This window comes from Dermacentor variabilis, chromosome 7 (genome assembly GCF_050947875.1).
Source record: "Dermacentor variabilis isolate Ectoservices chromosome 7, ASM5094787v1, whole genome shotgun sequence".
In the NCBI taxonomy this organism is placed as follows: Eukaryota; Metazoa; Arthropoda; class Arachnida; order Ixodida; family Ixodidae; genus Dermacentor; species Dermacentor variabilis.
In genome coordinates this window covers 101,759,469-101,786,372 of record NC_134574.1, presented here as the reverse complement: position 1 = coordinate 101,786,372, position 26,904 = coordinate 101,759,469, and the positions used below count along the sequence as shown (strand labels likewise).

At 48.6% G+C, this 26,904-nt stretch overlaps 1 protein-coding gene across 2 annotated transcripts in view; it reads left to right on the top strand.

Annotated features, from left to right (window-relative positions):
• LOC142587703 (leukocyte tyrosine kinase receptor-like) overlaps nt 1–26,904 on the top strand; it is a 173,932-nt gene that overhangs the window by 31,802 nt on the left and 115,226 nt on the right. For both annotated transcript variants that reach the window (XM_075698888.1, XM_075698887.1), the window contains exons 2-3: nt 24,149–24,365; nt 26,069–26,199. In XM_075698888.1, the coding sequence (XP_075555003.1) occupies nt 24,149–24,365; nt 26,069–26,199 (348 nt within the window). The remainder of the gene's footprint in view (nt 1–24,148; nt 24,366–26,068; nt 26,200–26,904) is intronic.

Genomic DNA, 26,904 nt, shown 5'->3' with positions numbered 1-26,904 from the left:
CGCGCCACCGGAAGTGGGTAGGCTTGCCGCGAAACCCTCCTTTCCCACTTCGCATGAAAGCCCGGGATCTGTTCGTGTTCTCTCTTGCAGGTCCGCTGGCCGCGCGGCGACATTGGCCAAATCGCGGAGCAGAAACTAAAGCAGAACCCGCTCAAGTGGGCCGTGTTTACGAAGCGCTTTTGTTCCTGCCGCGTTTACCTTGGAAGCTTCTATTCGTTTTTTCTTAAAGCTCTGGGACAGCGCTCGTACACACCAGGGCCAAGCAATTATAATTAAACATAGTTATATAGCAAACCGCCTTGTCCTGGTCGTCTTTCTTGTGTCTGTCGTTTTGCGCTAAACAAAGTATTCACGTCTTTAACTACCAATATTCGCAGGTAATATATTACATTTCGTGAAAGTAGTCGCTTTGAAACTCCTAACTTGTCGTTAAATTTAAGGCTACAGTTCAAATAGTCCGCAGATATAGGGGGGAGGGGGGTAGTATAAAGAAAATAACTTCCTGGCAGCATCAACCGTTAGTTTTGTTCGCGTGTTGTGAAGGGGATCAACTAAAGCTGGCCGATTTCTCATTCAGCCAAAACTCAACACAAGTAAAAGTTGAAGTTTTTTTAGAGCGCAGCTCTTTGGCGTCCGTTCCTGGGTTTCGCGTCGTCGTCGGCGTTGTCGTCGGCCTCGTAACCAGCTCCGCCCCCTTTCATCCCCCCAGCGCTAGCAGCGACCGACTGATACCGCTGGATGCCGCTGACGCCGCTAGAGAGTCAAGATAACGTGACTGCATAGAACACCGTCGCCGCCATGCAGAAAGAGGAGGAAAGGGTCCCCCCCCCCTGTTCTTGTGTGGCGGATAGGGTGCTCTTCAGTTGCCGACGCGCCGGTTATTTCACGTAGGCCCCGGCACGTCGACGAATACGTGACCACCTTCCCACGGCTAGACCTGGTTCTTAGCGCTGCGGAAGCGAGGGTATCATATTGTTTGTGTCGGCATCGGCGGCGTTGTCCCTGAAACCAACTCCGCAGCTGGGGTTGACTCACTATCGGCGTCAGCGGCATCAGTCAGTCGCTGCTATCTCTTCCCTCCTCCCTTTATCGTGTTGTCCGCTTGCGGCGCGCGCTTCTGCCCCCATCGTTTGCCGCTGGGTGTACACGCCGCCCCCTCCCCCCTCTTCCTGCGAGTCTCCGGTTGTCAAAGCGCCGGCTCGAACTTAATTCCTTTCTTCGCTCCTCCTCCAATGCAACCCCTGTGCGGTGGCAATCAGAGAGCCAGATCGGTGGCGGCGGATCTGTATATGTGCACCGCCCGAGCCGAAATTGCCGCTGCCGTTCGCCCTGTGCGGTGGCAATCAGAGAGCCAGATCGGTGGCGGCGGATCTGTATATGTGCACCGCCCGAGCCGAAATTGCCGCTGCCGTTCGCCACTGCGAAATTATCTGCCAGTTCTTTCTGAGCCATGAGCGAGACGACCGATGGAAGTCCTCCGTCTGCTGCTGCTGCTGCTGCTAAACGAGCTGCCAGAGCAGAGGCCCAGCGCCGTCGCCGTCAGAATCCAGAGGTGCGTGCCGCCGAAGCAGAAGCTTACCTAGTGGAGTCTTTGTTAAAGGAATACGTGTGAAAAATAAAAAAAAATTCTGTGATAGCGCATACATGTGTTGCTCGATTTCTTTGCCTCAATCTATCGAAAAGGTGAAACAGCTTATTTGCTGCGCTCAAATTTCGCATTAGGAAGTAACGTAATCGTCGGTAACTTTTTTTATTATTATTGTCACATTGCGTACCGGAAAAAGACTGACCTCTACGCAGTGCGGAAGCGTCGATCTACAGAAGCAATTTTCATTCACAACTGGAATTTGTACATAATGAGCGAACATAGATTCCAAAAGATCCAAACCAATGCGAAAATTAACCATCACAGGCTGGTAACACGCAACTTGACTATCACATATGTTATGAAGGTGACACATTTTTTGGCTTACAGAAAGAAGGTAGAGTACAATACGTGTATTTCATTGAAAGTATGAGAAGTAAGGAACCACAGAAGTTTAAACTGGCTACATGCATCTGCATGAACAGCAAGTAGCCTATAATTGCTCTCATTATTTGAACTACATGCCGAATGAGGGAGCATATTTCTACAGCGCTTACAAACGCATATAATCTACCTGTCATACTTCGCGTCATATTCATATATACTGAAAAGCACGGCGAGTATCGGGACACTATTTTGACTCAACAGCAACGCAAGGAACCAACAATTGGTTTAAAAAAAACTTAATAGAAATACTTATCGTAAGGGGGATTACCAGTTCGTACTTAATTAGCATTAAATACTCTATAGCTCTATTGTTGGTATTATTAAATATATTGTGCCGGAAAAACAATTAGCATTGCGCCTCGTCCGTAATACAGGTGCTCAAAAACTTGCACACACCGGAGCTGTGCCTATAGCAAGGTAAAGGAGCGTATGGTAGAGTCTACGCTCCAAAATTCAGATAGAATAGAGAGCTTAGACCTTCTTCAGTACGATATCTTTGTATTGGTACATTAAAACGCAACAATAAATTACTTACGTGCATGCTTTTGCCGTCATTGCTCTTCAAATTTGATAAAACATCACGGCTGTCTTTCTTTCTTTACTTTAGCCTTGGCTGTATGCGTCGACAAAGCAAAGAGTGCACAAAATCTATAGCCCAACAAACACGCATTTAAGCCTTTCAGTACAAGTATTTGACTGACAGCAGACGGGCTGCCGTCATGACGATTTGCTCGGGCGTCACTGCTCCTATGTGTCAGTCCACTGAGGCTTGCACAGAACTGGTTTACCCGTACGAAATGAATACCTGCTCAGAAAATAAAGTGATATACTTGCGCTTACCAGCTGTCGCTAGGAGACCTGGAAAAGTTCGCAGAACTGGAATTCCCGGTGTTAGAACAACGCAGAGCCGCGCAACACGTGGCGCCCCGCTTAAGCCAGCTTCGTCTAATGCTCGGCTGACCTGTTTCCTGCGTCATCCGTTCGTTGCACGCCTGATAAAACTTCCGTATCTTTCCCATCTTCATACTTGGGACGACAACCGAAGCAGATGACCGAGCGCGATCCGACTTGCGATATCGCTTAGCGAGTGGCAAGGGTGAGCGGCGGTAAGCTCGACGGACGCACGAAGACAACCACTTCCCGCCCTTCGCCCGATTTAAAATTCACAAAAATCGAAATAAAACAAATATTAGTTAGGATGTCCGACAACCGCTTGCAGCGCCCATGTCCCTTGAAAACAGAAACTAGCATTCGCCTTCCAGGGGTTGGGTGATCTTCGATCCGTGACGTCATGCTACCTTGCCCGACTGCCGTACGATCTAATGGGGAGGCTCCCGAGTAAGCCGCGGTGATTTTGACTTCAGCGCTTTCGTCACGCCGGCCTTGACAATGGAAATTTCGGTCCAAGCAGCATGATGTCATAAAGCACAAGCCTGCTATCTAGGAGGCGCTGGCACTGGCCGATGCATGCTGTAGTATGTGATGTAATTGAATTGTCACGTTTGGTAGTGCTCGTACATAGACGCGGCCGAGGAGGCTGCCTCCTCTCCATGCGAACCATTATCAGATCAACCGTGCTCTGGCGACGGTTGCGCATGAAGCGGCCGCGCGGACCCTGTCTTGACAGCGAACTGCGATGGTGACAGAGTACACTGAGTGCTGATAGCTTCGTGTGCGCTGTGTTCTCGAAGCTTAGTTCGCGTTGAAGCGAGAGGCAGAACGGAGCTCGATTCGCTCGTTGCTGGAGACCCTCGAAAGTGATCGTCTTACGCGACGGACGAATGGTATTTTTTCTACTAAAGTTTATTTATTAAAAGGAAGGGAAGCCGCAGGCTCCTTCGACGGGCCCTGGGCGTGCGTGGAGCCCTCATTCCTGGACCCCACGACCGGCGTGGCCGCACCGCGTGCCCTCACAACCAGATCGAGCCAACAATTTTAAAAGCGAAAGCTTTGTCTTACGACTTTCACATATTTTGCTGACCGTGGCTGCTGCTGTTCTGCCGAGTAGCGCACGTGCGCACAAGAGCACGTGTGCGCACGCCGGTTTCCATTGAGCCAAGGAGGCACGAATTAATAATATTTGGGGTTTTACGTGCCAAAACCACTTTCTGATTATGAGGCACGCCGTAGTGGAGGACTCCGGAAATTTTGACCACCTGGGGTTCTTTAACGTGCACCTAAATCTAAGCACACGGGTGTTTTCGCATTTCGCCCCCATCGAAATGCGGCCGCCGTGGCCGGGATTCGATCCCGCGACCTCGTGCTCAGCAGCCCAACACCATAGCCACTGAGCAACCACGGCGGGTGGAGGCACGAATTAAACTGCCTCATAATAGCCAATCCTAACACCGTGTTTGGCGTGCTATACCCCATCTGCGTACGCCTCTTCTCGCCATTCTTCCCTCGACAAAGGGCGAGTATTTCCTTCGCTTTCCTGACGTCACTGCGTCGACGTCTCACGGCTTTCCATTCGTACGGACTGTTGTTTCATTTGGACGTAGCTTGTGAATGGTGCCGCACGCAATTGTAAGCATTGCGCGAGGTTACGCGTTGCGTGGATGGCATTGAAGACGATTGCACGCTTCACGGTTAGTTTTGCAAGATTCATTGACCGCTTCGCTAAAACTTCGTTTCACATAGGTTCCAACACGTGCGTTATATCTGCACGCATTTTATTTTTATACCGCTGTCTTCGGAATGCGGCTGCCGCGGTCTGGAAGCACACCAAGCGTGCTTCCTTCAATAAACACGCCTCGTCTGCAATCCTTTTTTGAAGGTGAGAGTAAAAAATGTATCCCCAACCTGCGCCTTGTCAGCCGCATGGCCCGTTTCCTGGTATACACGAACTCCATGGTTATTCTGGAAACTTCGGTACTGGCGGTCTGTTGCTGCCCACTCACATTTGGGGACGTGATGTCGGCTTAATGCGGTTGGTCCTCTGGTACAGAACGAAGTATGTGACGTTTAATCTCATGTGAGCGCGTATTACGTCACGAAATGCAGTGGCACGTCATTGCTCGATGCCGCTTGCGTTCAATAGCATTATGGACACTCGAGACAGACTTCTTTCGTTGTTGGCGTCGCCGTGACGCTCTATATAAAGTAAACGTGCCACAACATCATGGCCACGCTCCGTGAGCTGTGAGCGCGAAGGTGAGTCGAGGACGATGGATCAATCTCGCGCGCGCAAGGGAGGAAGACGGGGAGGTAGCGCACTGTCTTCCATCGCACGCAAGGCACTGAGTGGGGCCGGGGTCGGCTGCGTATGGCGCGACTGAGTGCGGCCACGCGGGCACTATCTTTAAAGCGATCTGTGACGAGTGCGCCGAGGGCTGATAGCTTCGTGTGCGCTGTATTCTCGCCGCTTAGTTAACGTCGAAGCGAGAGGCAGCACGACGGCGAACAAAATCTGGCGTACGAGCCTTTCGTGAATAACGGGCCTCATTGCCTTGGGGACAGCCTACGAAGCTAATCTGTTTTTTCGATTTAGAAAAAAAAAAGAAAGCAATTTACTATTCAGAAAATTTTAATATGTCTTAAAACGATGCATGGTGCTGTAGTAGTGCACTTCGCTTTCTCAACGTCATGTGATGTGCTGTTCCTGTGTTTGATGATCGCATTGGGTGTTTTGTATCGCAAGGGCAAGTCATGGCCAAGGAGCGCCAACCAGTGGTGTTATGTACTCGATGACGCAAATAATGACAAAGGGTAAGGTGGCTGACTATGACGATTTTACGCGGCTATATAGAGGCCTAAGAGCAGAAGCAAGATATACACACGTATTAAAATAACGAAAATGGCTTGTGAGGTGTGATATGAACCTAAAAGGTACACTCTGAAGGATTCCTGTCTTTTATCACTGCCTTTTTTCATGATGCGTCAGATACGACATTTCTGTTATTTTTCATTCACAAGCTCCTCAGATGACAGGAAGCCTTGCGAGCGGCAATATAACGCACATGAAATAACGTTCACAAGACCTTTTTCTCGCTCTTTACAAAACCAGCTCCACGCAACCTTTATGTTCGCTTTGTTTAGAAGCCAGAATTCATCACCTACGCAATTCGAAAATTTCGCTACTAATTACCTTTGGCATCGCATTGGCTCTACGACGAGCAGGGCGATTGCAAACGCGGGAGCGCTGCACATGCAGAGACAGCAAATGACTGCGTTGACAATCGCCAAGTAAATTAGTCCGATTGGTCGGACGAATAGTTGGTCTGCCCGTTTCCTTCCTTCCTCCTTCTTTTTTCTAGTATAACGGCAGTCGTACCATTTCCTGCTCGGTATGAATACGTGCTTTATTTCTTTTTTCTTGTCTGTTTGCGTTTGCGTACTTTTATCGTAATTAAGTCCTGCACTTTTGTTTTGGGTACGTCGGAGCTCCGTTTCCATCAATTGCGTACCAGAGAACGACGTACAAAGGACCCCCTAGAACGGAGAGACGATACGTTGTTATAGTGTGTGTGGCTACAGTAGAGCGCGTGTTGTAGCCAAAGAGAAAGAAGAAGAAAATGAATTTACCCGACTTAGTCCCTGAACAAAGCGTAGGCTGCTAAAAGAGTTTTCGAAGACAAGATGTTTGGCAACTAGTCGTGTAGGTGGCCTTCGTAAAGGCTCGCTCACACTAGGCCAACCCGACACCGATTTCGGTCTGCCGGCTGTCGGCGGCAGCGTTTATTCCTTCGCGTGGGCGCCTCTGTCACACTGTGCCGACGCCGACACTCTGCCGACTTTCGGCGCAGAGCTCGATGTCGGTACAGTGTGACAGAGGCGCAGGCACGAAGGTAGAAAACGCTGTCGCCTACAGTCGGCCGACCGAAATCGGTGTCGGGTCGGCCTATAGCGTGAGCGAGCTTTAAGCATTTTGCGTTTGGCTGCCGACGAATTCAACCGACAGCAGACGACAGCAGCCGCTGGTTATATATTTTATCACCATCTGCTATCATGTCCACTGTAGGAGGAAGGTCTTTCCCCGCGATCTTCAGCTTCGAATGTCTCGCATCAGCTGATTACCTTCATGTGCCTGCAAGTTTCTTAATCTCATCCCAATGCGGTTGCCGTTCTCTTCCCTTGGCACCAGTGCTGTAACTCTAATATGTAGCACCTGGTTATAACAGGAAGCGCCAATACTTCCTGTTAGCCTCTACAGTAACGTCAGGTATACCGCCGTCTTTCCTCTACAACCCACACCTCTATCTCCCTGTCTCTTAACGTTGCATGTATCATTTTTCGTTCCGTACACATGGGGTGGATGGTCTTCAGCTCCGTGTGTTATCCTTACAGGACCGTAATTCTGACCCTCACGAAAGAGCTCTAACACACACACACACACACACACACACACACACACACACACACACACACACACACACACACACACACACACACACACACACACACACACACACACACACACACACACACACACACACACACACACACACACACACACACACACACACACACACACACACACACACACACACACACACACACACACACACACACACACACACACACACACACAGACACACACACACACACGCACACGCACACGCACACGCGCACACACACACACACACACACACACACACGTACGCGCGCACACACGCACACACACACACGTACGCGCGCACACACACATACACATACACGCGCGCATACACACACACACGCACACACACACAAAGAGAGAGAGAGAGAAGGGCGTGTGTGCACACGCACACGCGAACACACACAAAAAACACACGCGCGCGCGCGCGCACGCACGCACATGCTATGTGGACTCGATTATGCTTACAGCCGACAGCCACAGAGCCTACAATTTTGCACTCTGGAGCGATGCCGTCCATATAAATAAAGTAATCCCCTTCCTGAACGCTTACACTAAGCCTCTTAGATATCACTATACGCGTCGTTGCAAGCTAGGCGCGGCTATCGTGTTGCGGCACCAGCCACGCGTGCAGGAACGAGCTTCCATTTTCTTTTTTTTTTTGGTTCGAGGAACGTGAAAAGAACGAATCGGGCACACCGTGGAGATTATTAAGAGAAAGATGCGGATGAATGCTGAGGATGTAAATCTACGCTAACGTGCTAAGTATAGCGCGGCCGTACCACGGGCCGTTGAACAAGGCGCCCGCCTTTGCAAGCGAACGCATTTACGAAAGCTGACACTGTCAATTCGTTGGCGTAATGAGGGCGCGTGTTAGCTTACGCGTGTAACGTTCAATTTCTTTCAGCCCATCTCCAACTTTCTAAACGAAATAAATTTTCAGGCGGTCATAATAAGTGTGTGGGAGTGTGCATGTGGGCGTGTGTGTATGATGCCAACTACCCCGGTCATGATGACCGGGGTAGTTGGAGATGTATGGGAGAGGCCTTTGCCCTGCAGTGGGCGTAACCAGGCTGATTATTATTATTATTATTATTATTATTATTATTATTATTATTATTATTATTATTATTATTATTATTATTATTATTATTATTATTATTTGAATGATGCGCGTTTGCGTATATGTGTTTGTGTGCTTGTATTTACGATTCAGAAATTAGACTGCGGGTTGAGATGCCTTCATCCAACTTTCCTGTTTACCTGCTTACGACTGCGCGCAGCTAAAGCGGACTTCACGGTGCGATACTTGCGTCGAGGTTCTTACATCCGGAGGTGCTTAGTTTACGGCAACGACTCTTTCCCTCTGCACTACCTTTCGGCACATCACCGGATCACTTAAAGCAGCGCTACATAGGAAAATTTGGTGAATATTAAGAAACCTAATATTCAAGAATAATATAATGAGAAAAGAGAGAGAGAAACATTTATTCACGAACTAAATGAAAGGTAGCTCCCGTGGTGCTTCCGGCGAGGCGCCTAAGTTTCATTGTTCGCCTCGCTCCTCAACAAAGAACCAATAATACGTGAGTCTGTATTACAAAACTACAGTTGCAGCAGCGTGTGTGGCCCGGTACCAACGTAGACGTTCGTCGCTGGTCACGCGCGTGCCTGAACTGCCAACACCACTAGCTCTCACCGTGGCAAGCCTTCGTAAGCCAGAAAAGGCGCAACGAACGAAAGACAGGTGGCGACAGCGTTTTTTAGTTACCGCAACAGATCGCTTTTCGTGGACGTTATGAATTTTCGCACGGCCAAATCGGGTCTAATTGTTATTTACTGGCGAAGGAAGGACAGCGTTACCTTCTAAAGGGACCAAACGCGCAACTCAGCAGGTCCCGAGAACTGGGTACGTGCCGCTCTTAATAAACCTCATTGACCCCAACTTGAATCACTGGGTACGATGACAACAGCAGCAAGCCACGCCTACACGCATATATTGACGTCTGCGTGATGCTTCTCGTTACGTAGATGTCAACTGGCGTTGACTGTGCTCAGGTTTCTCTCTCTCTCTCTCTCTCTTACACTCTCTGAGTAGCGTATTTGCGACCTTGTGATAGCCGGCTCTCAAAGCGCCTGCCTATACTGTATTGATTTTAATAAGTATGCAAATAAAAGGCAGGAAGAAGCCTTCCGTCCAAGCCGCCGGGCGCGCCCGTTCCACAGTCGGTGCCTTGTTATTCCAGCCCGAGCAGCCACGGGGCCTTGCGGCCGGCAAGGAGGCGATGTGGAACGGGCCCCGTCTATCACTCGCGCGGCCAGCGGCGGCGAACCGTGACTGCACAGCTGTTGCGCGGCGCCGGCGAGCGCAGATGGCCGCACCGTACGTGCTCAAGGCGCCCCCCCCCCCCGCCCCCCTTATACGTAAAGAGCGCGCGTCTGCTTCCAACCTCTTTAGACCTGCCTGCCTGCACCTCCGCGCCTGCCACGTTTTCTCGATTATAACGCCGCCGCTGCTTCGTCGCTGTCCAATCAGCGGCTCTCTGCCCAGTTGCGCTTTTCGAGGAGCAGACAACAACGACACGAGCAACAATCTATACGGCCTGTGTTCGATAAAAGCTGTGGGAGGTTCGCTGTATGAAGCGGCCTGGTGTCTGTATACCAAACAGCTAGATTATAGAAACGTCGTACAACGGGAAAGACAGGGACTGTGAGAGACGGCATGGACTGCGCTGGCTCCCAACAATTGTTGGAAGGCAGCGCAGTGCAAGTCGTCTCTCGCAGTCCTTGTCCTTCGCGCTGTACGTCGTTTTTTTTTTAATTATGAATTACCAACTAGCCCAAGCAACCACCCTAGTTAACTAGATTGTAATTCCAGGGCAGTTGCCAGCGGTGGGACTGCCTGCACAGCTTCGTGGCTTGTGTTAGGGCTGGTAGTGTTTGTTGTTTTTCACCTTACCTTCTGTTACTCTCTTTTTCTTTCCTCTTTCTTTCTCTGTTAAGTGCGTTTACGATTTCGGGCTAGCCGGACTTAAAGATGTCTGCCTACCTGTTTCACTGAATTGCATAAAACAAGATCGTCCAGATGTGCCGAAACGTTTAACAAACGCGGATGGCTATGGAGGTATACCTCCTGGCATGGAGGTATACCTGCAGGTATACCATGGAGGTATAGCATGGAGGTATACCATGGAAGTATACCTCCATGGAGGTACACCTGCTGGCATGGAGGTATACCTCCATGCCAAAATCGGGCTTATAGGCCTGAGTTTGGCAAAGTTCGGGATTTCCGCGAGCACCGACGACGCCCTGCCACGAGTTAGCCAACGGTATCAAGGTATAAAACTCGTCTCTCGGCATGCCTGGAGTTTCATTGGCTTATCTAGGTTCACTCTTGGGTTATCATCACTTGGGTGTTACCTCAGGGGCAGCTGAAAAATAAGTGACATGGTGAAAGCGTCGGCATACCGTCTTTCATTTGGTTACCACTCCACCCAGTGCAATATCTGTGCAAGTAAATTACACCAAAAATTTTATCCTTTTACGTATTTGAAAGACGGGAAAGGCCTGGAGCGCGAGCTCGCGCCATGTCTGAACTATTTGCATTGGGCAGTGGATAGAGAGATAAAATCTGAAAGCGGAATCCATGGCCGTGATACGCCCCAGAAAGGTGCGGCAGTTGGCTTTGTGTGTGTATATACGTAATATAAGTCCACCTTAATATTGACCCACCTTGAAGACTCGACAGCGGCTGCTTTAAAACCCGAGAAAGTAGGCAAAATATTAAATGTTTAAAACACATGTAACCACAAGGCAAGCTAGTGAACTTTTGGCGAACGTTCCAGACGTTGTGACCATAATTGGGCTCGAATTATGTAATTCTTTCCCTGTTTGCGTATTCTAACGTGGTAAATACAATGTGCAGTTGAACCACAAAACGATAGCTGTTGAACATTTAACTGAGTTGCATGACAAGGTAAGTGCCGGATTCGATTCTATTTGAAGCCGTAAGCAATATGGCGCGCACACGAATGCGCCCCCCAAAAAAAGAGTAAGCAATCTTTTAATTATGGAACAAATACTCTAGAGCCTTCGAAAACTACGTCGCTACATACCAGCAGCCTCATTACAACGAAGTTGTATGGAAAAGCCGTGTAGGGTAACCGAGATATTGAGATAAACGACCCGAAAGAGGCATTACCGCTCCATATATTTACATTTATTGTATGTAAAAAGAAAAGTTGTTCCAAGAGTAATGTTTTGTTGGGGTTTAACTCAAGATAAAAATTGTTTCCGCTGTCAGCTTCCCGCGAATTTTATATGCGCATGGCCAGTATCTCGTTCACGGAAACTAAATGAAACTGTAGCCTTTATTTCCTTTGGTAAACTGTTCAGCTCTAAATAATAACATTGATGTTATGTTTCACAGTAAAGGACGCTAAACAGCAACTCTAAATCCGTTTATAACGGTGAAGTATTCTTCAATGCACCATTTTTTTATTCGTTTAGCGGGAAAACGTTCAACAGTGGAGGAGAAAAATCAAGGGCAAATTTCCTGCTCCATAACTTTGCGCCGAAACCCCGAAAGGCCGCTTACGTCAGTGTGGTGTCACGGATTAGAAGATTAGTTTCGCATTTGTCACTACGGATCATTTCCTTTCTTTGTTATTTTTCTTCCGTTTTTTTCTTTCTTTCTTTTTTCGCATTAAATGTTCTCACAACTTGCAATGTCGAGACTTTGGTTTCTTTTCAGTGCGATGTAGTCAACCATTACCTGTAAACAGTTAGCGAAAAAAATCTTTTTATTCAGGTGTTTTACGCGCTATTTAACACGATCTGATTATGAGGCAACGCCGTAGTGGGAAGACTACGGATCTATTTTAAACACCCGGGATTTATTTAAAGTGAGTCAATCTGTAGCACACGAGCGTGTTTTGCATTTTTGCAACAACGTATGCAGCGAGCTCGGCGACAGCGGCTGCGGGAATCGACCGACGGAGAGGATGTGACCACGCGATTGCGAGTGCGGCAACGAAGAAGGCGATTCAGCGCGTGTTGAAGCGTTCCTACGAAACTGCCGAAGAACGCCAGAAGCGATCGCAGAAGGACAGATTGCACAAGTGCGCCAACAGCGCTGCCGAAACGGCCGAACAGCGACAAGCCCGACTAGAGAGAGAGAGAGAGAGAGAGAGAGAGAGAGAGAGAGAGAGAGAGAATACAATGAAAGGCGGGGAGGTTAACCAGAGGTAGTTCCGGTTGACTACCCTGCACGGGGGGAAGGGTTAAGGGGAATAAGAAGAGAAAGAGAGTGGAAGGGGGAGATAGAGAGAAAGCGAGACGAGCACTGACTAACTGCCGGACGACGAATACCAGCATCACAAGGCCGAGGAAATGTCTTGTCTCTGGCCACGGCTGCGACGGCCATCTTGGAGCGGGGACTTCATCGACGACCTGTTTGGCTTCGTGTGTTCCGTGTGCGACAACACTGTGCTGCAAGAAAGACCTGGGACTGCGTCACGGTCCCCGTGTACGCGACCTCGGCTTTGAGCCTTCAACCCGACGTTGAAGAATTATCTTCGTTTAAGCTGTGTAGGACGCGCAAGTCTTCGCTAGCACAAACTAAAGTGCCTTTGGACTCTATGAGAAATGAATATAAAGTTACGCCCCAAGCCCGCCCACCTCCCTCCGCTCAATTGTATCGCGAAGCGCATGATTTCCCCTCGCGTACCCTTCATGCGACTGCGAAGGCTGCTCTACAACACTGGCCAGTATACGCCGTGAAACCGCCAAACGGTCTTTGTGCAAGTCTGCAATTCTCTTCCTCCTGTGTCCACCGAGTAACCCTGTATGCTATATGCAATCTAGTGTGCTTGACTGTGCGTGTGATGTGTGCAATAAGACAACAGTTCAATAACGACATTGCGATTGCGAGGGATTTAAATAGCAATTGGTCAAACAACGGCTTAGCAATGCCTAACTTGGTGCAATAAAATCGTTAATCTGGTGCAAGAAAATGCTCTTTTGCACGATATCGTGTGCTTGGCGCACCCAAACCGCCTGTAATTTTTTTTTTTGCCTTGTTTACTTTAATCATCGCCGCACTTCACAGGATCATCTTTAAGAAAAGCAAACATTAGCAAAAACAAGACGCACGCACTCACACACGCACAGAGAGATAGAGATAGAGAGAGAAAGAAAGAACGAACACATGACAGATTTTTTGTACCGCTTCAGTTGACAAAGCCACAATCGATATCCATAACCCTCCTCGTGAATATTTATTAGCATCCCCCCCCCCCCCCCAGATGGCGCGGAATCCCTATGTTCGCAGAGCACAGTTCGCATTTTTCAAACAGGATTACAGAAAATATGCGCCGGTATTACGTTTCACCGCTTCACCAGTTATGGCTATGGCTAATCGCGTTAAGGTAATTACTTTTCGGAAACCTACTGCGGTGAACCGCCTAACACGAAGAAGAAAAACAGAACAGAAATTCCGCAAAGAACACCGCCAGCCTGGGCCAATTTGCATGTCGATTTGGTCAGCGAGCTTCTTTCCTTTCTCAGCGTCTTCCGGTCCTTTGTCTTTTCAAGCGCACAATACACGCTCCGTCGAACGGCTACGTCTGGGTTCGCGTTTCGAGCAGAGAGAAAAAAAAAGTACTAAAAGGAAAGAAGGTGCACGCGTGCGCTGCAAAATGGAAACGTAGATTTCTTGACTCAACCGAAAGGACCCCCTCCCCCCCCCCCCCTATAAAAGAAAAAATACAATGCACGCGTGCAGACCTGCCAGTTTGGGGGCAGGGCAGCGGTGACGTAAGAGGCGGCGAGACGTGACGTCAATGGAAACCGTGCCGCGCGCCAGGAGAAAGAGATGCGCCTCCGAAGGCGCCCCGAGAGGTGAAAAATGAGGACGATTTCGAGACGGGCACGGAGAACGAGAATTAGGGCGGCGCGCATATAAGAGGGGAGGGGGGGGGGCAAATCCTCTTTGAAGCCCGGTCGAAACCACTTAGCGTTAGCGCCCGAAGGAGGCGGACAACAAAGAGAGCTTTGTGAGAACGCGGCGGCGCCTTTTTTGCGGCTGCCGCAAATACACACGCAGGCCAAATTCGCACTCCCTTCACCGGCCGCTGCCATTATGCAGAACAGTGTGGCACGCGCCGTTTCCAAGAACACGTTGCGCGTGCCTGCATGCGCACGTGTGGCATGCTTCACCCGAGTGCGTGTGCCTCCATCGGCGAGGCGTTGTGTCGAGCGGTGCAAACAAAAGGACTCGCGCACACATGGCGTGGCTCGCCGGCGTCAGCATCTCGCGCAGCCCGCGCCTCCGTTCCGGCTCGCCTCAGTCGGTGGGATCAATATATCCGGGGCGCAAAGGCATTGCGCGCCAGGCGGGCGCTGGTGGTCCTCGGCGAGGCGCGCCACAAGAGGGAATGCTGGCCTTCGTCTCTCCTGTCCTTCTCCGTTGCCCGCAGAGAGAGAGAGAGAGAGAGAGAGAGAGGGGAGAGAACGAGAGAATCGGCGCGGAGCCGTATACCCGAGGGCTCGAAGAAGACCCTTTTTCCGAGAGAGAGGCCTTGTTGCCACGGTCCTCCAATTGCTTCCGCACCTGATCGCGCGCTAACTCGTCTCTTTACAGGGACTGCCTGCAGTCGCCCGTGGCCTCCGTGCCGTTTAAACGGCTGGCCGTCGCGCTTATTAAGCTGCTCTGACTATCAATTCCCCACTTGATCGCGACAGCTCAGACCCTTATGGATCATCGCATTGTGCAGGATGTCTAGACTCCTATGAGGACACACTTCGCTGAAACTGCCGGCGCGCCTCGCATATTAAGATGTATCCTACCGTATTACTATTGCACACACCGGATCACGTGGTATAAAGCTCATCTGTTAAAACTCAATATCTACGCTTCTCTCGGGCCATTCATCGCACAAGTACTTCTAGCTTTCTCGCTTGTTAAAACTACTTCGGTTCCCAATTGTTCACAGAACAGACCCGCGTCTTTAAGTTTATGAGCCTGATGATGCACACATTCTTCCAATGATGCGGGAGAACTTGAAGCAAACCGAATTCGAAATGGCTCGAAGACGCATTGGGCACAATGCTCACCCCCACGCTGGAGCTCATACGTTGTACGGTATACCCACACTTCTGCAAAACAACGTTCATCCTTCTGGCTATGCTTCCAGTTTGCGGGCTCATTGAATCCAACCTTCCTCATTTCAAATCGCTCGCATCTCCCCCCCCTCCCCCCCCCCCTTGCGGAACACTTCCCCAAAAACGCTCGTCTCGCGGAAACTGGTTTATAGGTTTCGTCCTTATTAAGCAAGCTTCCCCCCAGATAAATTTCCTCGATACCTCCTCCTCGAGAATGCCGCTCCTGCCACCTCACCGCGACTTCGCTGCAGAGTTCCGGGGCTTCCCGATTTTCCCAGCGATTCGCCCTAGTTCAATCGACTCGGAATGCCTACTTTCGAGTGCGCTGGTAATACCGCGCGTTCGGCGGCACTTCTCTACAATTTCCGGTGTTTCTCGGTATGACCGTCAGCGATAATACGTTCATGGTCTGCCGACGGCGGCACAAATAAGCTCACCGTCGGCTTATGCTAGACGTCGCACAAACGTATACGTCGGTATGTCATATTAGTCTACTAATGAGTTATGGAAGCGTAAGCGCACACATAGGTTCCGTCAGATGGGATGTACGGTTCGTGTGTGGGAGCTATGCATTTGAACGCCCAGATAAGTAGGGGCAGTAAGGAAGGGACTTCCTAATACGTCTCGCATATACTCGTATACAAGACTTATGCAAAACGTGCTCGCGTACTCGTATGCATGCGATCTCTCACGCGTACGCAAAGAAGCAGCGTGAAAAAAAGAAAGAAGAAAAGCATGAAGGCGAGGCAAATGGCTCTTCCCGAATGGAACCGGTGTCAACATTTAAAAAATGTTGACTTAGCCACACGCGCCGAGCGATAAATCAATAATAGTGTTAAAGGCCAAAGACGGTCACTGTCAAAAAAATAAAGGAAAATAATGTACGCCCGAGAATATGCACGAACGATAACAAACAAGTGAATACACTACTTGTGCGCATAGTCGAGTGGGACGTTGGAACCGTAGTTCTCATAGACAGGCGCCAAAGCCACATGCATGGCCTGCGCGCGTGCTACGAGTGTGGGGACTCTATTAATATCGTCCTGCGTACAAAATTGCACACGAAGACGCGCAGCATAGGGTGGAACGCCCTTCGCATAAGTGTTTATGCGAAACGGGGCCTGTTCGAACGGTCTACGAAAAGGGCTGGGCGCATGCAGCTCATAAAGAGCCTCGTCTCCTCCTTACGGTCCCGGTCGTACCGCGAACGAGCCTCCGCCGCTGACCGCTCAATCGAGCTCCGAGCCTTGGCGCCTATAAAAGCCATTCAGCTTAAACGGTGCTGCGGGAAGAGCCGGAGTGCTCCCCGGCGAACGCGTGGCGTGTCTTCGTTGAAGGCGGTCTTCTTCGATGGGTGGCTTAATGTGTAAAATAAATAAATAAAAAAATAAAAAAAGAGCAAGAAGGCTGCATGGGTCGCTTTCGAAACTTCGCCTCGCGAAATCGACGGGGACGCTGGCGCTTCGCTCCTCGTTGCGTTTGGTCAGCCGTCGGTATGTTGGTGCTAAGTTGTGTGGAGTAATGATTCGAGCAGACCCCTATTTCAAAGAAACATGGTAGGCTTGTGCAGTAATTGCGAAGAGCGTAGCGAGTGGTGTATACCGGTCGAAAAGTGCCATGACCAAGAAAGCCCGTACGTACTGGTACATACATACATACATACATACATACATACATACATACATACATACATACATACATACATACATACATACATACATACATACATACATACATACATACATACATACATACATACATACATACATACATACATACATACATACATACATACATACATACATGAAAAGGACGCACTGCTGTCACTGCACCTACAAAGTAAGCGATAGGTAATGGAGAGAAAGAACCAGTGAGTAAAAGTGATGCTATACACGTAGGAACACGACGACCTCTCCTTAATTGCGAGCCAAGATGAGAAGATACAAAGGATGGGTGCGTCGTGGACACAGCAATATATATATATATATATATATATATATATATATATATATAAGCGGCATGGTTTCCTTAGTTTTATATTCAAATAAAGTTAGTCCCTAGCTTGTTCCGCATCTGAGCCCGAATCTCCAATTTACGACCCGTTATTTCAACGCATTGGTTGCGCGCTTGAAGACATCGAAATTTGCTCCACCCTTCTTTTGCCCTTTGACATTTTTGCTTTGCTTGCCAGGGTCGTGGCTACCGAGTTTGTTCGTTCTTTGCAAACACAAGTTTGCCCTATAAAGAGTTCAACTCTATTCAGTTTTACGGAAGAATTGTTGATTGATTGATTAATTGTTTAATATGGTGATATCGGGAACGTGAATGTCAACTTTAGTCACCCGTTTTGCCACGCGACATTTGAATGTCTAATAAGTAGACAAAGAACACCACACTGAGAAATGAGTAAATAATACAGACGCACACACGTACACACGTACACAGCGTGACGACTACTCGTACGCTGCTCGTATCAGTGAACGATGTCACTGCACGACACTTGATACAATGCGCACGTAAGTGCACGATATCTCTGCCTCTTTACTGTCAGTACGTCGAGACCACTATGTGAACAGTTCGAGCTATGCCGTCGTTACGGCTTCGAAGAACGTGCGTCACTTACCTCAGGTAGTCCATTCCTACGTAAATTAATTACCGAAATCACGCAAGAAGGGCTATGTTTGAGGCTAGTCGGTTGCGCAGCGTGAAGTGAAATGCACTCCTGACCCACAAAAGAACGAACGACAAGAAAATTGTGGCCTCCGAGATTGATACGGCACATGGGCCGCAGTGATCTCGGAGACCACGAAAGGACCCAACCGTCCAGGTGCCGCGTTTGTCCTTTCGTCGTTCGTTATTGTTACTCTGTAGGGCGTTTCATTCCAATATAGAGCGAGCGTGTGAAGAATGATGTTTGAGGCCGAAGCGAATGCGAATTGAATACGAATCGAATAGTACCGAAATCACCGAAGTGATTTCAATGGAATATGGAATAGATTACGAATATTCTATTTGGATAATGCACACGCGTTTCCAGTCTGTGCAAAACGATGTTCACAACATTCATATCGTTAGCAAGTTTTTGTGTTTGCGCTGCGTGTCACGAAACGTCGATTATGCAAATGGAGCATTAGGAAAAATAAATAGATAGTTCACACGCATAAGAATTCGGAGAGTGGTAATCATGGCTGTACAGCTGGTAAAATCTGGTTTCTGGGTGACGTGGCCCGCTGTACTACTTCAGTTATTATGTTTTAAGCCGGTAATATGCACGCGCGAATGAAATTTATCGTGCTGTCTGTGTAGTTTATACTCTGACTGCGAACAGCTGGCATTTTAAAACATTTGAAAACTATTTGAAAAATATTCGAGTTTGCGAATAGGGACTAGTCCATTGAAGACCCAATCTAATATTACATTATTCGAATCGTTGTTCCAAACCTTCGAATATTACCACACCCCTAGTTCGACAGGAATGAACATAAGTTTCGTCTTTCTCGACCACTAGCACAAAAACAAGCAATCTGCCTATCCACTTGCGCCAAACTGCTGGCCCAAGTTGTCTATTTGCTCGGGCTACTTGTTGTGTGGTCCTGTTTGTGAGGTCGTCGTGACCGTTATGTTGTAATTGTTCCAACGTGGTAATCTACTCTTTTCATACCGTCGTCGTCATGACACCTGCTTCGCCGACCCGGTGACCCACGTTCACTAATAGCTTGGGCCACTAGGTTTCATCACGTGACTGTGATGCCATCGCGGTCGTTGGGTCGCCATCATTGCAGCTTTGTCATCCGACAATCTTCGTGCCGTTGTCGTCACGCCATCGTGATCGTACAGTTTTCATGCATTCATTGTCACACCGCCATAGCGATGTCGTCGTGGTCTTCCAATCGTCGTCGTTCCAGCTTCGTGATCTGGCTCCCGTCATGCTGCCGTCGTCACGCATTCGACTCCGACGCGCCAGTGGTTCAAGTTGTCTAATAGCTTGGCTCACTAACTATGTGTTCGGGGTCGTCATGCCGTCGTGGTCGTTGCCTCACTGTCATTATTGCTTTGTTAGCCTACTCGCGTCATGACGTCGTAGTCGCGCCATCGTCGTCACGCTGTCGTTTTACAATTGCCATCACTTCACTACCACCATTCCATTGGCGTCTTTTCGTCGACGTCATGTGCCTTCGTCGATTCACTGACGTCAATCTTTCTTCGTCATTGTATTGTAATCATACTATCGTCATTCAAACGTGTTTATGCCGCCTTCGTCATACCGTCATCATCGTACAGTGGCTATCATGCCTCCATTGTCACTCCAACTTCGTCGTTAGGCGCTGACGATGCCGTCGTCTTCTTGCAGGTTTCGTGATATAGTCATCATTACGCCATTGTCATCACCCGTCGTCATGCAGTTAATCCCCATGCCATTGTGATGCCATTTACGTCGCTGCATTGTGGTCATGCATTCGTTGTCATACAGTGGTCGCGATGTCGTAAAGGGCTTTCCATCGTCGTCATTTTAACTTCGACATCGTACACTCGTGATCCGTCGTTGTCATACCATTGTCGTCATGCTATCGTCTTCACATTGTCGTTTCACTATCGTCATCACTTCGGTATTGTCATTGATGTCATTTTATTGTAACATTACATAGTCGTCATTCTAACTTCGTCACCTCACACTCGTCGTGCTGTCATGGTGCCATTGTCGCTACACAGTCGTCGTCATTCCATTGTCGTCAGGCCGTCGTCGTTATAAAGCATTCCTCATTCCATCGACGTCATTATTCTTCGTCGTTCTGTTCTAATATGCGGCCATCTAATCTTGATTGTGCCACTGTTGGCATTCCATCGTCGTCATGGCGGCGTCGTCAGACAGTCGCTGCGTTGCATCTGTAGTCGTATCCTTGTCGCCATGCTGTCATGGTCATGCCATCGTACCAGCTTTGTCATCCGCCTACCGTCCTTAGGTTGTCGCTTTGCAGTTGTGGTCATTTCAGAATCGTCATATGATTGTCGTTATGCTGTCGTCTTCATCACTGCGTCGTCGTCCCGTGGTCATGCTCATGGGCGGCTTTGGCAAGCGAGTGCAACAGCGAAGTAGGCCGGTACCAGAGACTGTGTACGCCACATATAACCGATAGAAGTTTGAGAATGACCACTAGAGATTTGAAATAAAGGTGGCTTCAGCAATACGACGTCGCTACATTCCTTGCATGCTAATCACATTACCTTTGACGGTCATCGCGAGATGGGTTCTGCCGAATTCTTTTCATTATTTCGTCTCTGCATCTGTTGCCTTGCAATCATTTCAACCTTGCAGAGGGTAGCCAGCCTGCCTTCAGATTGGCTAACCTCCGTTCTATTTGTTACAAAAGTCGTCTGAAAATTTAGTCGGATTTTATCTGGCTTTTATTTTGCACTCATTAAAATTTTTGTCACGCATAACTTTTGCAAGCGTCCTACTCACACTCTTCCTTCTCTACGTCCGCGGATGACAGCTATTGCAGCACAATGAATTTTTCCGCATGATGGGATAGTCTAGATGTTGATGCGCCATGGTGCCGATAGAGCCTACAGTATACAACCATTTACCCTCGAGATCAGCCTCTAAACTTGTCCAAGGTTATTGCTGAAGATCTAAATATTTCCCACTGAGCATCTACAACCTTCAATAACATTTCTTTTAAGGGAAAGCCGTTGAATCTCAATCTGAGCTTGTGCGAGGAATTTAGACCCACGCTCGCTTCCTTATTCTACGTGTACCAGCCCGGACGGCCCGCGCTCAGGGACCGTAGTGTACCGAGTTTCATTACTACGTACGACCAAAGCCCGCTACCTCATTTTCAATTATGTGTTTAAAGAGATGATTGTGACTGTTAGAAGGCGCCGGGTGCTCCTCTAAATTCACTGATGTGCTCCGAAAATTGCTTAAGCAAATAGAGAAGACTACAGTGACAACAGTTCCAAAGCTTGCCACCAACGAAGGACGTCATTTTTAGTTCAACACGAACATTACAAATTTTTTGGACTGCTTAGTAACATATGTTCCTCTGTTTCTATGTAGTGTGGGTATGTTAACTGTAGAACTGCTTTTACTCAGAAAAATTCGCAGTTTCGCCCGAAAAGCGAAGCATCGATTGTGATAGCAAATTAGTAGATAGCCATAATATCTAAGCATAGTAGTTTTATCCGGCGTATAAACTTGTAAACACTCGTTTACTAACTAAATTATCAGGCATGCTGTCAGTGCGCACAGGCCAACATGCACATATAGCACTCGATGACCGTGTGCACTCGCTGACAAAACGCTGGGGTGAGGAAGCGCGGCAGCGGCAGCGAGCGAAGTGACCTTCGTGCTGCCTGTCTATCGCTTCAACGCAAACTGAGCGGTGAGACCACAGCACACGCAATGCTACGAGCCGTCGGTCCGCCTATCTGCCTCCAAAGCAGATCGCTTTCAAGGTAAATCTCGCGCGATCGCGCCATACGCAGTTGCTGCCGAAGTACAACGTCGCACTCCCCCCCCTATCCGCAGTGGCTTGCACGCGACGGAAGACGGTGCTCTCCCTCCCTGATTTCCTCCCTTGCGCGCGCGAAAGTGAGCCGCGATCGTCGAATCACCCTCGCACTCTTTCACTCGCAGATAACAGCACACGACACGCGGCGACATTGTTATCGCCCTTGGACTTGATACGGTAGATCACGACGACAGCGATTGCAAAAATGCGCCTGGAGTATCCATATAACAGCTATCACAACAACAACAACAACAAAATTTGCAGCGTCTACAGCTTTTTAAAGAACGATGAATATTTAAAAGTCATTACGTCTCATTATTGTAACCTTGACGGAATAGTTCTGCGGAAACCCGCAAGGCGGAGAGGAGTAATTGTATCTGTGGGAGTCACACTTCCTCAACTTTTGCACATAATGCCGATTTCTGTAATGCCCTTTGTTACCGTGTTCCCGCGGCTCTTATGTTATCCATAGGTGATACATGATCCTGTCTGTGTATTACGATCCTCCCTACGCCGTTCTTTTTTTTTTCGGTCCCCGACGGCAGGTCGCTTAGATGAGCAAACAAGCGAACTGTTTTCCCAGTCTGGTATGACCGCCCACCACGCGGTGGCGTGAGCATATATAGCAGCGTGTAGTTATAGCGTCGAGACCAAATACGCACACGCAGGCACGCGCGCGACCTATAGAGGGGATCATTGAGCCGCGACTCAATCCAAGTCAACGCTCCCTTCGAAAAGGGCAGCTAGGGTTTCGCTGGGCGTGAGCGTATAGTGTTTCCTGCGGTCCGCCCACGCTGTGCAAATGTCACCAGACTGGACGCCGCGATCGGCGTCGCGAATACAGGGCGCTTTCCGCACGGACAGATTGCATACCCGGATGCTACTGAGGCGAATTCGCGCGAACGGTCAACTGGTCGACTGTGTAATTGTTTGAATAGGTCGTGGAAGAAATAGAAGCAACTCAATTCAGTGCCCACAACAAGTCACTGGCGGTATGTGAGACTTTTTGAAGGAAGAGAATGGTGTCAAAGGAAAGGAGGCACTGCTAAATGTGCCGGCGCGTTGGATGAAGTGATTAAATTTGTATGCGTCGGATGGGGCTTGGCTGAAGCCGGATGGGGGCAATTGTGAATAACACTAACATCGTCCTGCAGGGGGCCTAACATAGGCTGACGATGAATAAAGAAAATTGGGCCTGTGAGATAGTGAGACTGCGTATCCGTCCGTATTCTTTACAGTGCCAAATTGGTTCGCTTGCAAATCCATTGGTTCGGAGTGTACCGCGTACGCAGGGTGGCGCTGCTGGCGTTTTGTATTCATTGTTTTGTTCTTCGTCAAACATTTTTAGTCAGCACTTGTTCCGCTTGCCGCTCTTGTTGTGTTTTGTTCCTCAAGCGCTGCAAGCCAAATTAATCTTAAAAGAGCACTGTCATGATATGCCCGACTTACCGCGGTTCTATTTCTCGTCTTTTTTTTTCGTTAAATAAGTATCCCATATCTTCTAAACCACAGAATACATACGTAAAAGCGTAAGAGCAGCCTCGCATGTCGATACCAACAGCAGTATGAATTTACAACATCTTACAAATGTTACCAACTTCTCAGTCGCGGATGTCAGTCGGTGCTTCACCTGCAGGCTTCATTGGTTTTGTAGAAGGTCTCCTCCTGCGCCGCAAGCAAAGTTAATCTTAACCAACTCGTCGATCTGTGCACCTTGGGGCAGTTCTCTCTCTCTCTCTCTCTCTCTCTCTCTATCTCTCTCTCTCTCTCTCTCTCTCTCTCTCTATCTCTCTCTCTCTCTCTCTCTCTCTCTATATATATATATATATATATATATATATATATATATATATATATATTTTCTTGTTTGATTTTCTCCCTTACACATTCTGGCACACACTCTGTCTCGTCTTGAATTGTAGCGCGAAATGACACGGAGAGAGACAAGAAGCAGACAGGGCGAGCGCTTGTTCTGTCTGCTTCTAGTCTCTGTCCGTGTCACTTCGCGCTACAATCCAAGATCATGTTACCGTACAAACTCGCCCAACTTTCTGTCCTTTCGCATTACACACTCTCTCCTTATGCACGTTCCTCAACCACTCGCAGGCCACTTCCTGTACTACGGGGTCCGGGAAGGTGCAGCAGCGACGGCGGCGCCGGGTAACGTGTCCTCCCCGTGGCTCCGGCAGGCGGCGCTCCAGCGCTGCACCCTCGTCTTCGACATGCACGCGTCCAACATGGCCGACGGGGCCGTCGCGGTGCTCCTCACCAACCCTAACCACACCTGGGAAGTGCGCAAGGTGCCCGGGAACTCGCTCGGCCTGTGAGTTGTCGCCTCGTCGCACCCGCCTTACACTTTCAGCAGTCATTGTGCCTTAGCAAGAAGCGCACAAGACACCGTTTTTTTACAGAAGTAATCGACATTCTGCTGTGTTCTAATTGAATTTTCGTTCTTATTGGAGTTTCTGTTGAAATACTATTGAATATCATGTGTGACTCTTCGGGAACTCGCTCAGACTGTGAGTTGTCGCTCGTCACACCCGCCTTACACTTTCAGCAGTCATTCTGTGTTTTAGCCAGAAGTATATACGACACCGTTTTTTACAGAAGTCATGGGCATTCTTTTGTGTTCTAATTGAATTTTCGTTGTCTTATTTGAGTTTCTGTTGAGATACAATTGAATATCATGTGTGACTCTTCGGGAACTCGCTCGGACTGTAAGTCGTCGGTCGTCACACCCGCCTTACACTTTCAGCAGTCATTCTGTGTTTTAGCCAGAAGTATATACGACACCATTTTTTACAGAAGTCATGGGCATTTTGTTGTGTTCTAATTGAATTTTCGTTGTCTTATTTGAGTTTCTGTTGAGATGCAATTGAATATCATGCGTGACTCTTGTAAAGCCCGAAAGCCCTTACGTGCACAAAAATGAATGATAATGAAGGCTAGGAGGGTGAAATGCTGTTTTGTTCTTGTCAAATTTTGAATTGAGTTTCTGTTTAGAGGCAATTGAATATCATGCATGAATCCCGTAAAGCGCCAAAGCCTTTACGTGAATGAAAACGAATAATAATGCAGGCTAGGAGGGAGAACATTGTGTTTTGTACTTCTTGAATTTAGAATTGAGTTTCTGTTGAGAAGCAATTGAATATCATGCATGAACCTTGTAAAGCGCGAAAGCCGTTACGTCAATGAAAACGGACAACTATAGAGGTTAAGATGGGGTGTTACGTCACAATTTTCACGCCTACTCATAAAATATCACGGAAGTCTCATGGAAAATGGGCGCTCACCACATCACAGGCACGCGTTAGGCTACATGCGAGCTCGTCCAACTTCCAGAGCTACTCTTTGCAGCTATCTGTGTACACTTGACTGCAGTTCAGGACTGCCGCAATTTGTGGGCATATGGTCCGCGGGCTATACAAGTTCAACGTTCAAATTTCCCTTAGTGCGCACTATACACGAAATATTTTTGAGGCATCGGAGTTTGCTTCAACAAAAGACGACGCTTGTCTGCCCCTGCAACTTTTCATTATGCTAAATCATTAGGTGAAATGGACTGTGTGCTGGCAAAGCCTACCACATGCTGATTGCGGACAATTTAACAAAAGAAAGAACTTATGTTCAGCGTAAAATGGTTCCTACGCCCTTTACAGCGGCTGTGAACAATATACGAAAGAATTGTTGATAGTAGGCTCAAAGCGCCTCTGCAGGGCCATAATCTGGGTGCAGACTATCCGATGCGGACTGAAATTCGGAAAATAAGGCACTTGCTTTTGGGTTATTTTCCCCTACTAATGTAGGGACCGCCTCTTCAAGGAATACGTCTGGTGTGATATAATTGCGGTATTTCCAAAATGAAGTACGTAATAACTCTCCATCAGTTTCCGCAAAGACGTTAAGGTCGGCAGTTTCTGTACTTCGTAGGCTATGAAGAAGTCGCAAAAGGAGGCGGAATTAGATGCATTGAACTGAGAGAGACCAGGATAGTGCATGGTTCACGCGCTTTGTTTGTGATCGCAGATGGCAAACGTTCCAAGCACCGCTTGGAAGGCAAGAGCCGCCCTTCGTAGTGACCGTAGAAGTTCTGCCCGGGAAATCCGCACCTGGTCACCTAGCCCTAGATGGTATCCGGCTGGACAACTGCGTAGAACGTAAGTATATCTTTGTTTGCATGCGCGTCGAGTCAGAATTCAAGCTGACCCAGCCCGACCAGACCGCTTTCACACGCTTACCAAACGAGTTGGGCGACCCAGCGCACCCCTTGAAGGCGGGTTGAATAAACTAGCCTCAACGCTGGCTCAACCCGACCCACTTGTAGCGTTTACGTGAGCTAAACAACTCGATTTCGGCACGACGACAAGCCGACCCGACCCGACCTTGTTGGCCTCATCTAAACGTAGCTAGTGAGCGTCGTGAGGATATAAGATAGAGGGATCATGAAGATGGCGCTGCCGCGACGGTCAGTGCCATCTTTCTGTTTTGCAAGCGAGAGTAGCACTTTTCGTGCGCCAGCAGCATCGCATGGCAGCTATACACGAGACCTTCGCTCACCTGCTCTGTGTCCACCAACGCTATGGCGCCTAGATACAAGCGGTGTGCACAGTGCTTGGCACAGTGTACAGTCGTCGAGTATCACAACATAAAGTTATAGGTCGATTCGCTCATATAATCTTCGCGCAGAAGGCTAATCTGTGCTGCTGCACAAGTTACGACGCACGACGCACAAGCTACGAAAACGAAGATCTTAACGTTAAGGGCCCCATGTCGCAGAGAATCCGGCGTCGGCGTTTCGGCAGAAACCGTCGTCGTCGTCGGAGTTGAATCTGGTATACGCTCGGCCCATCGAAACATCAATT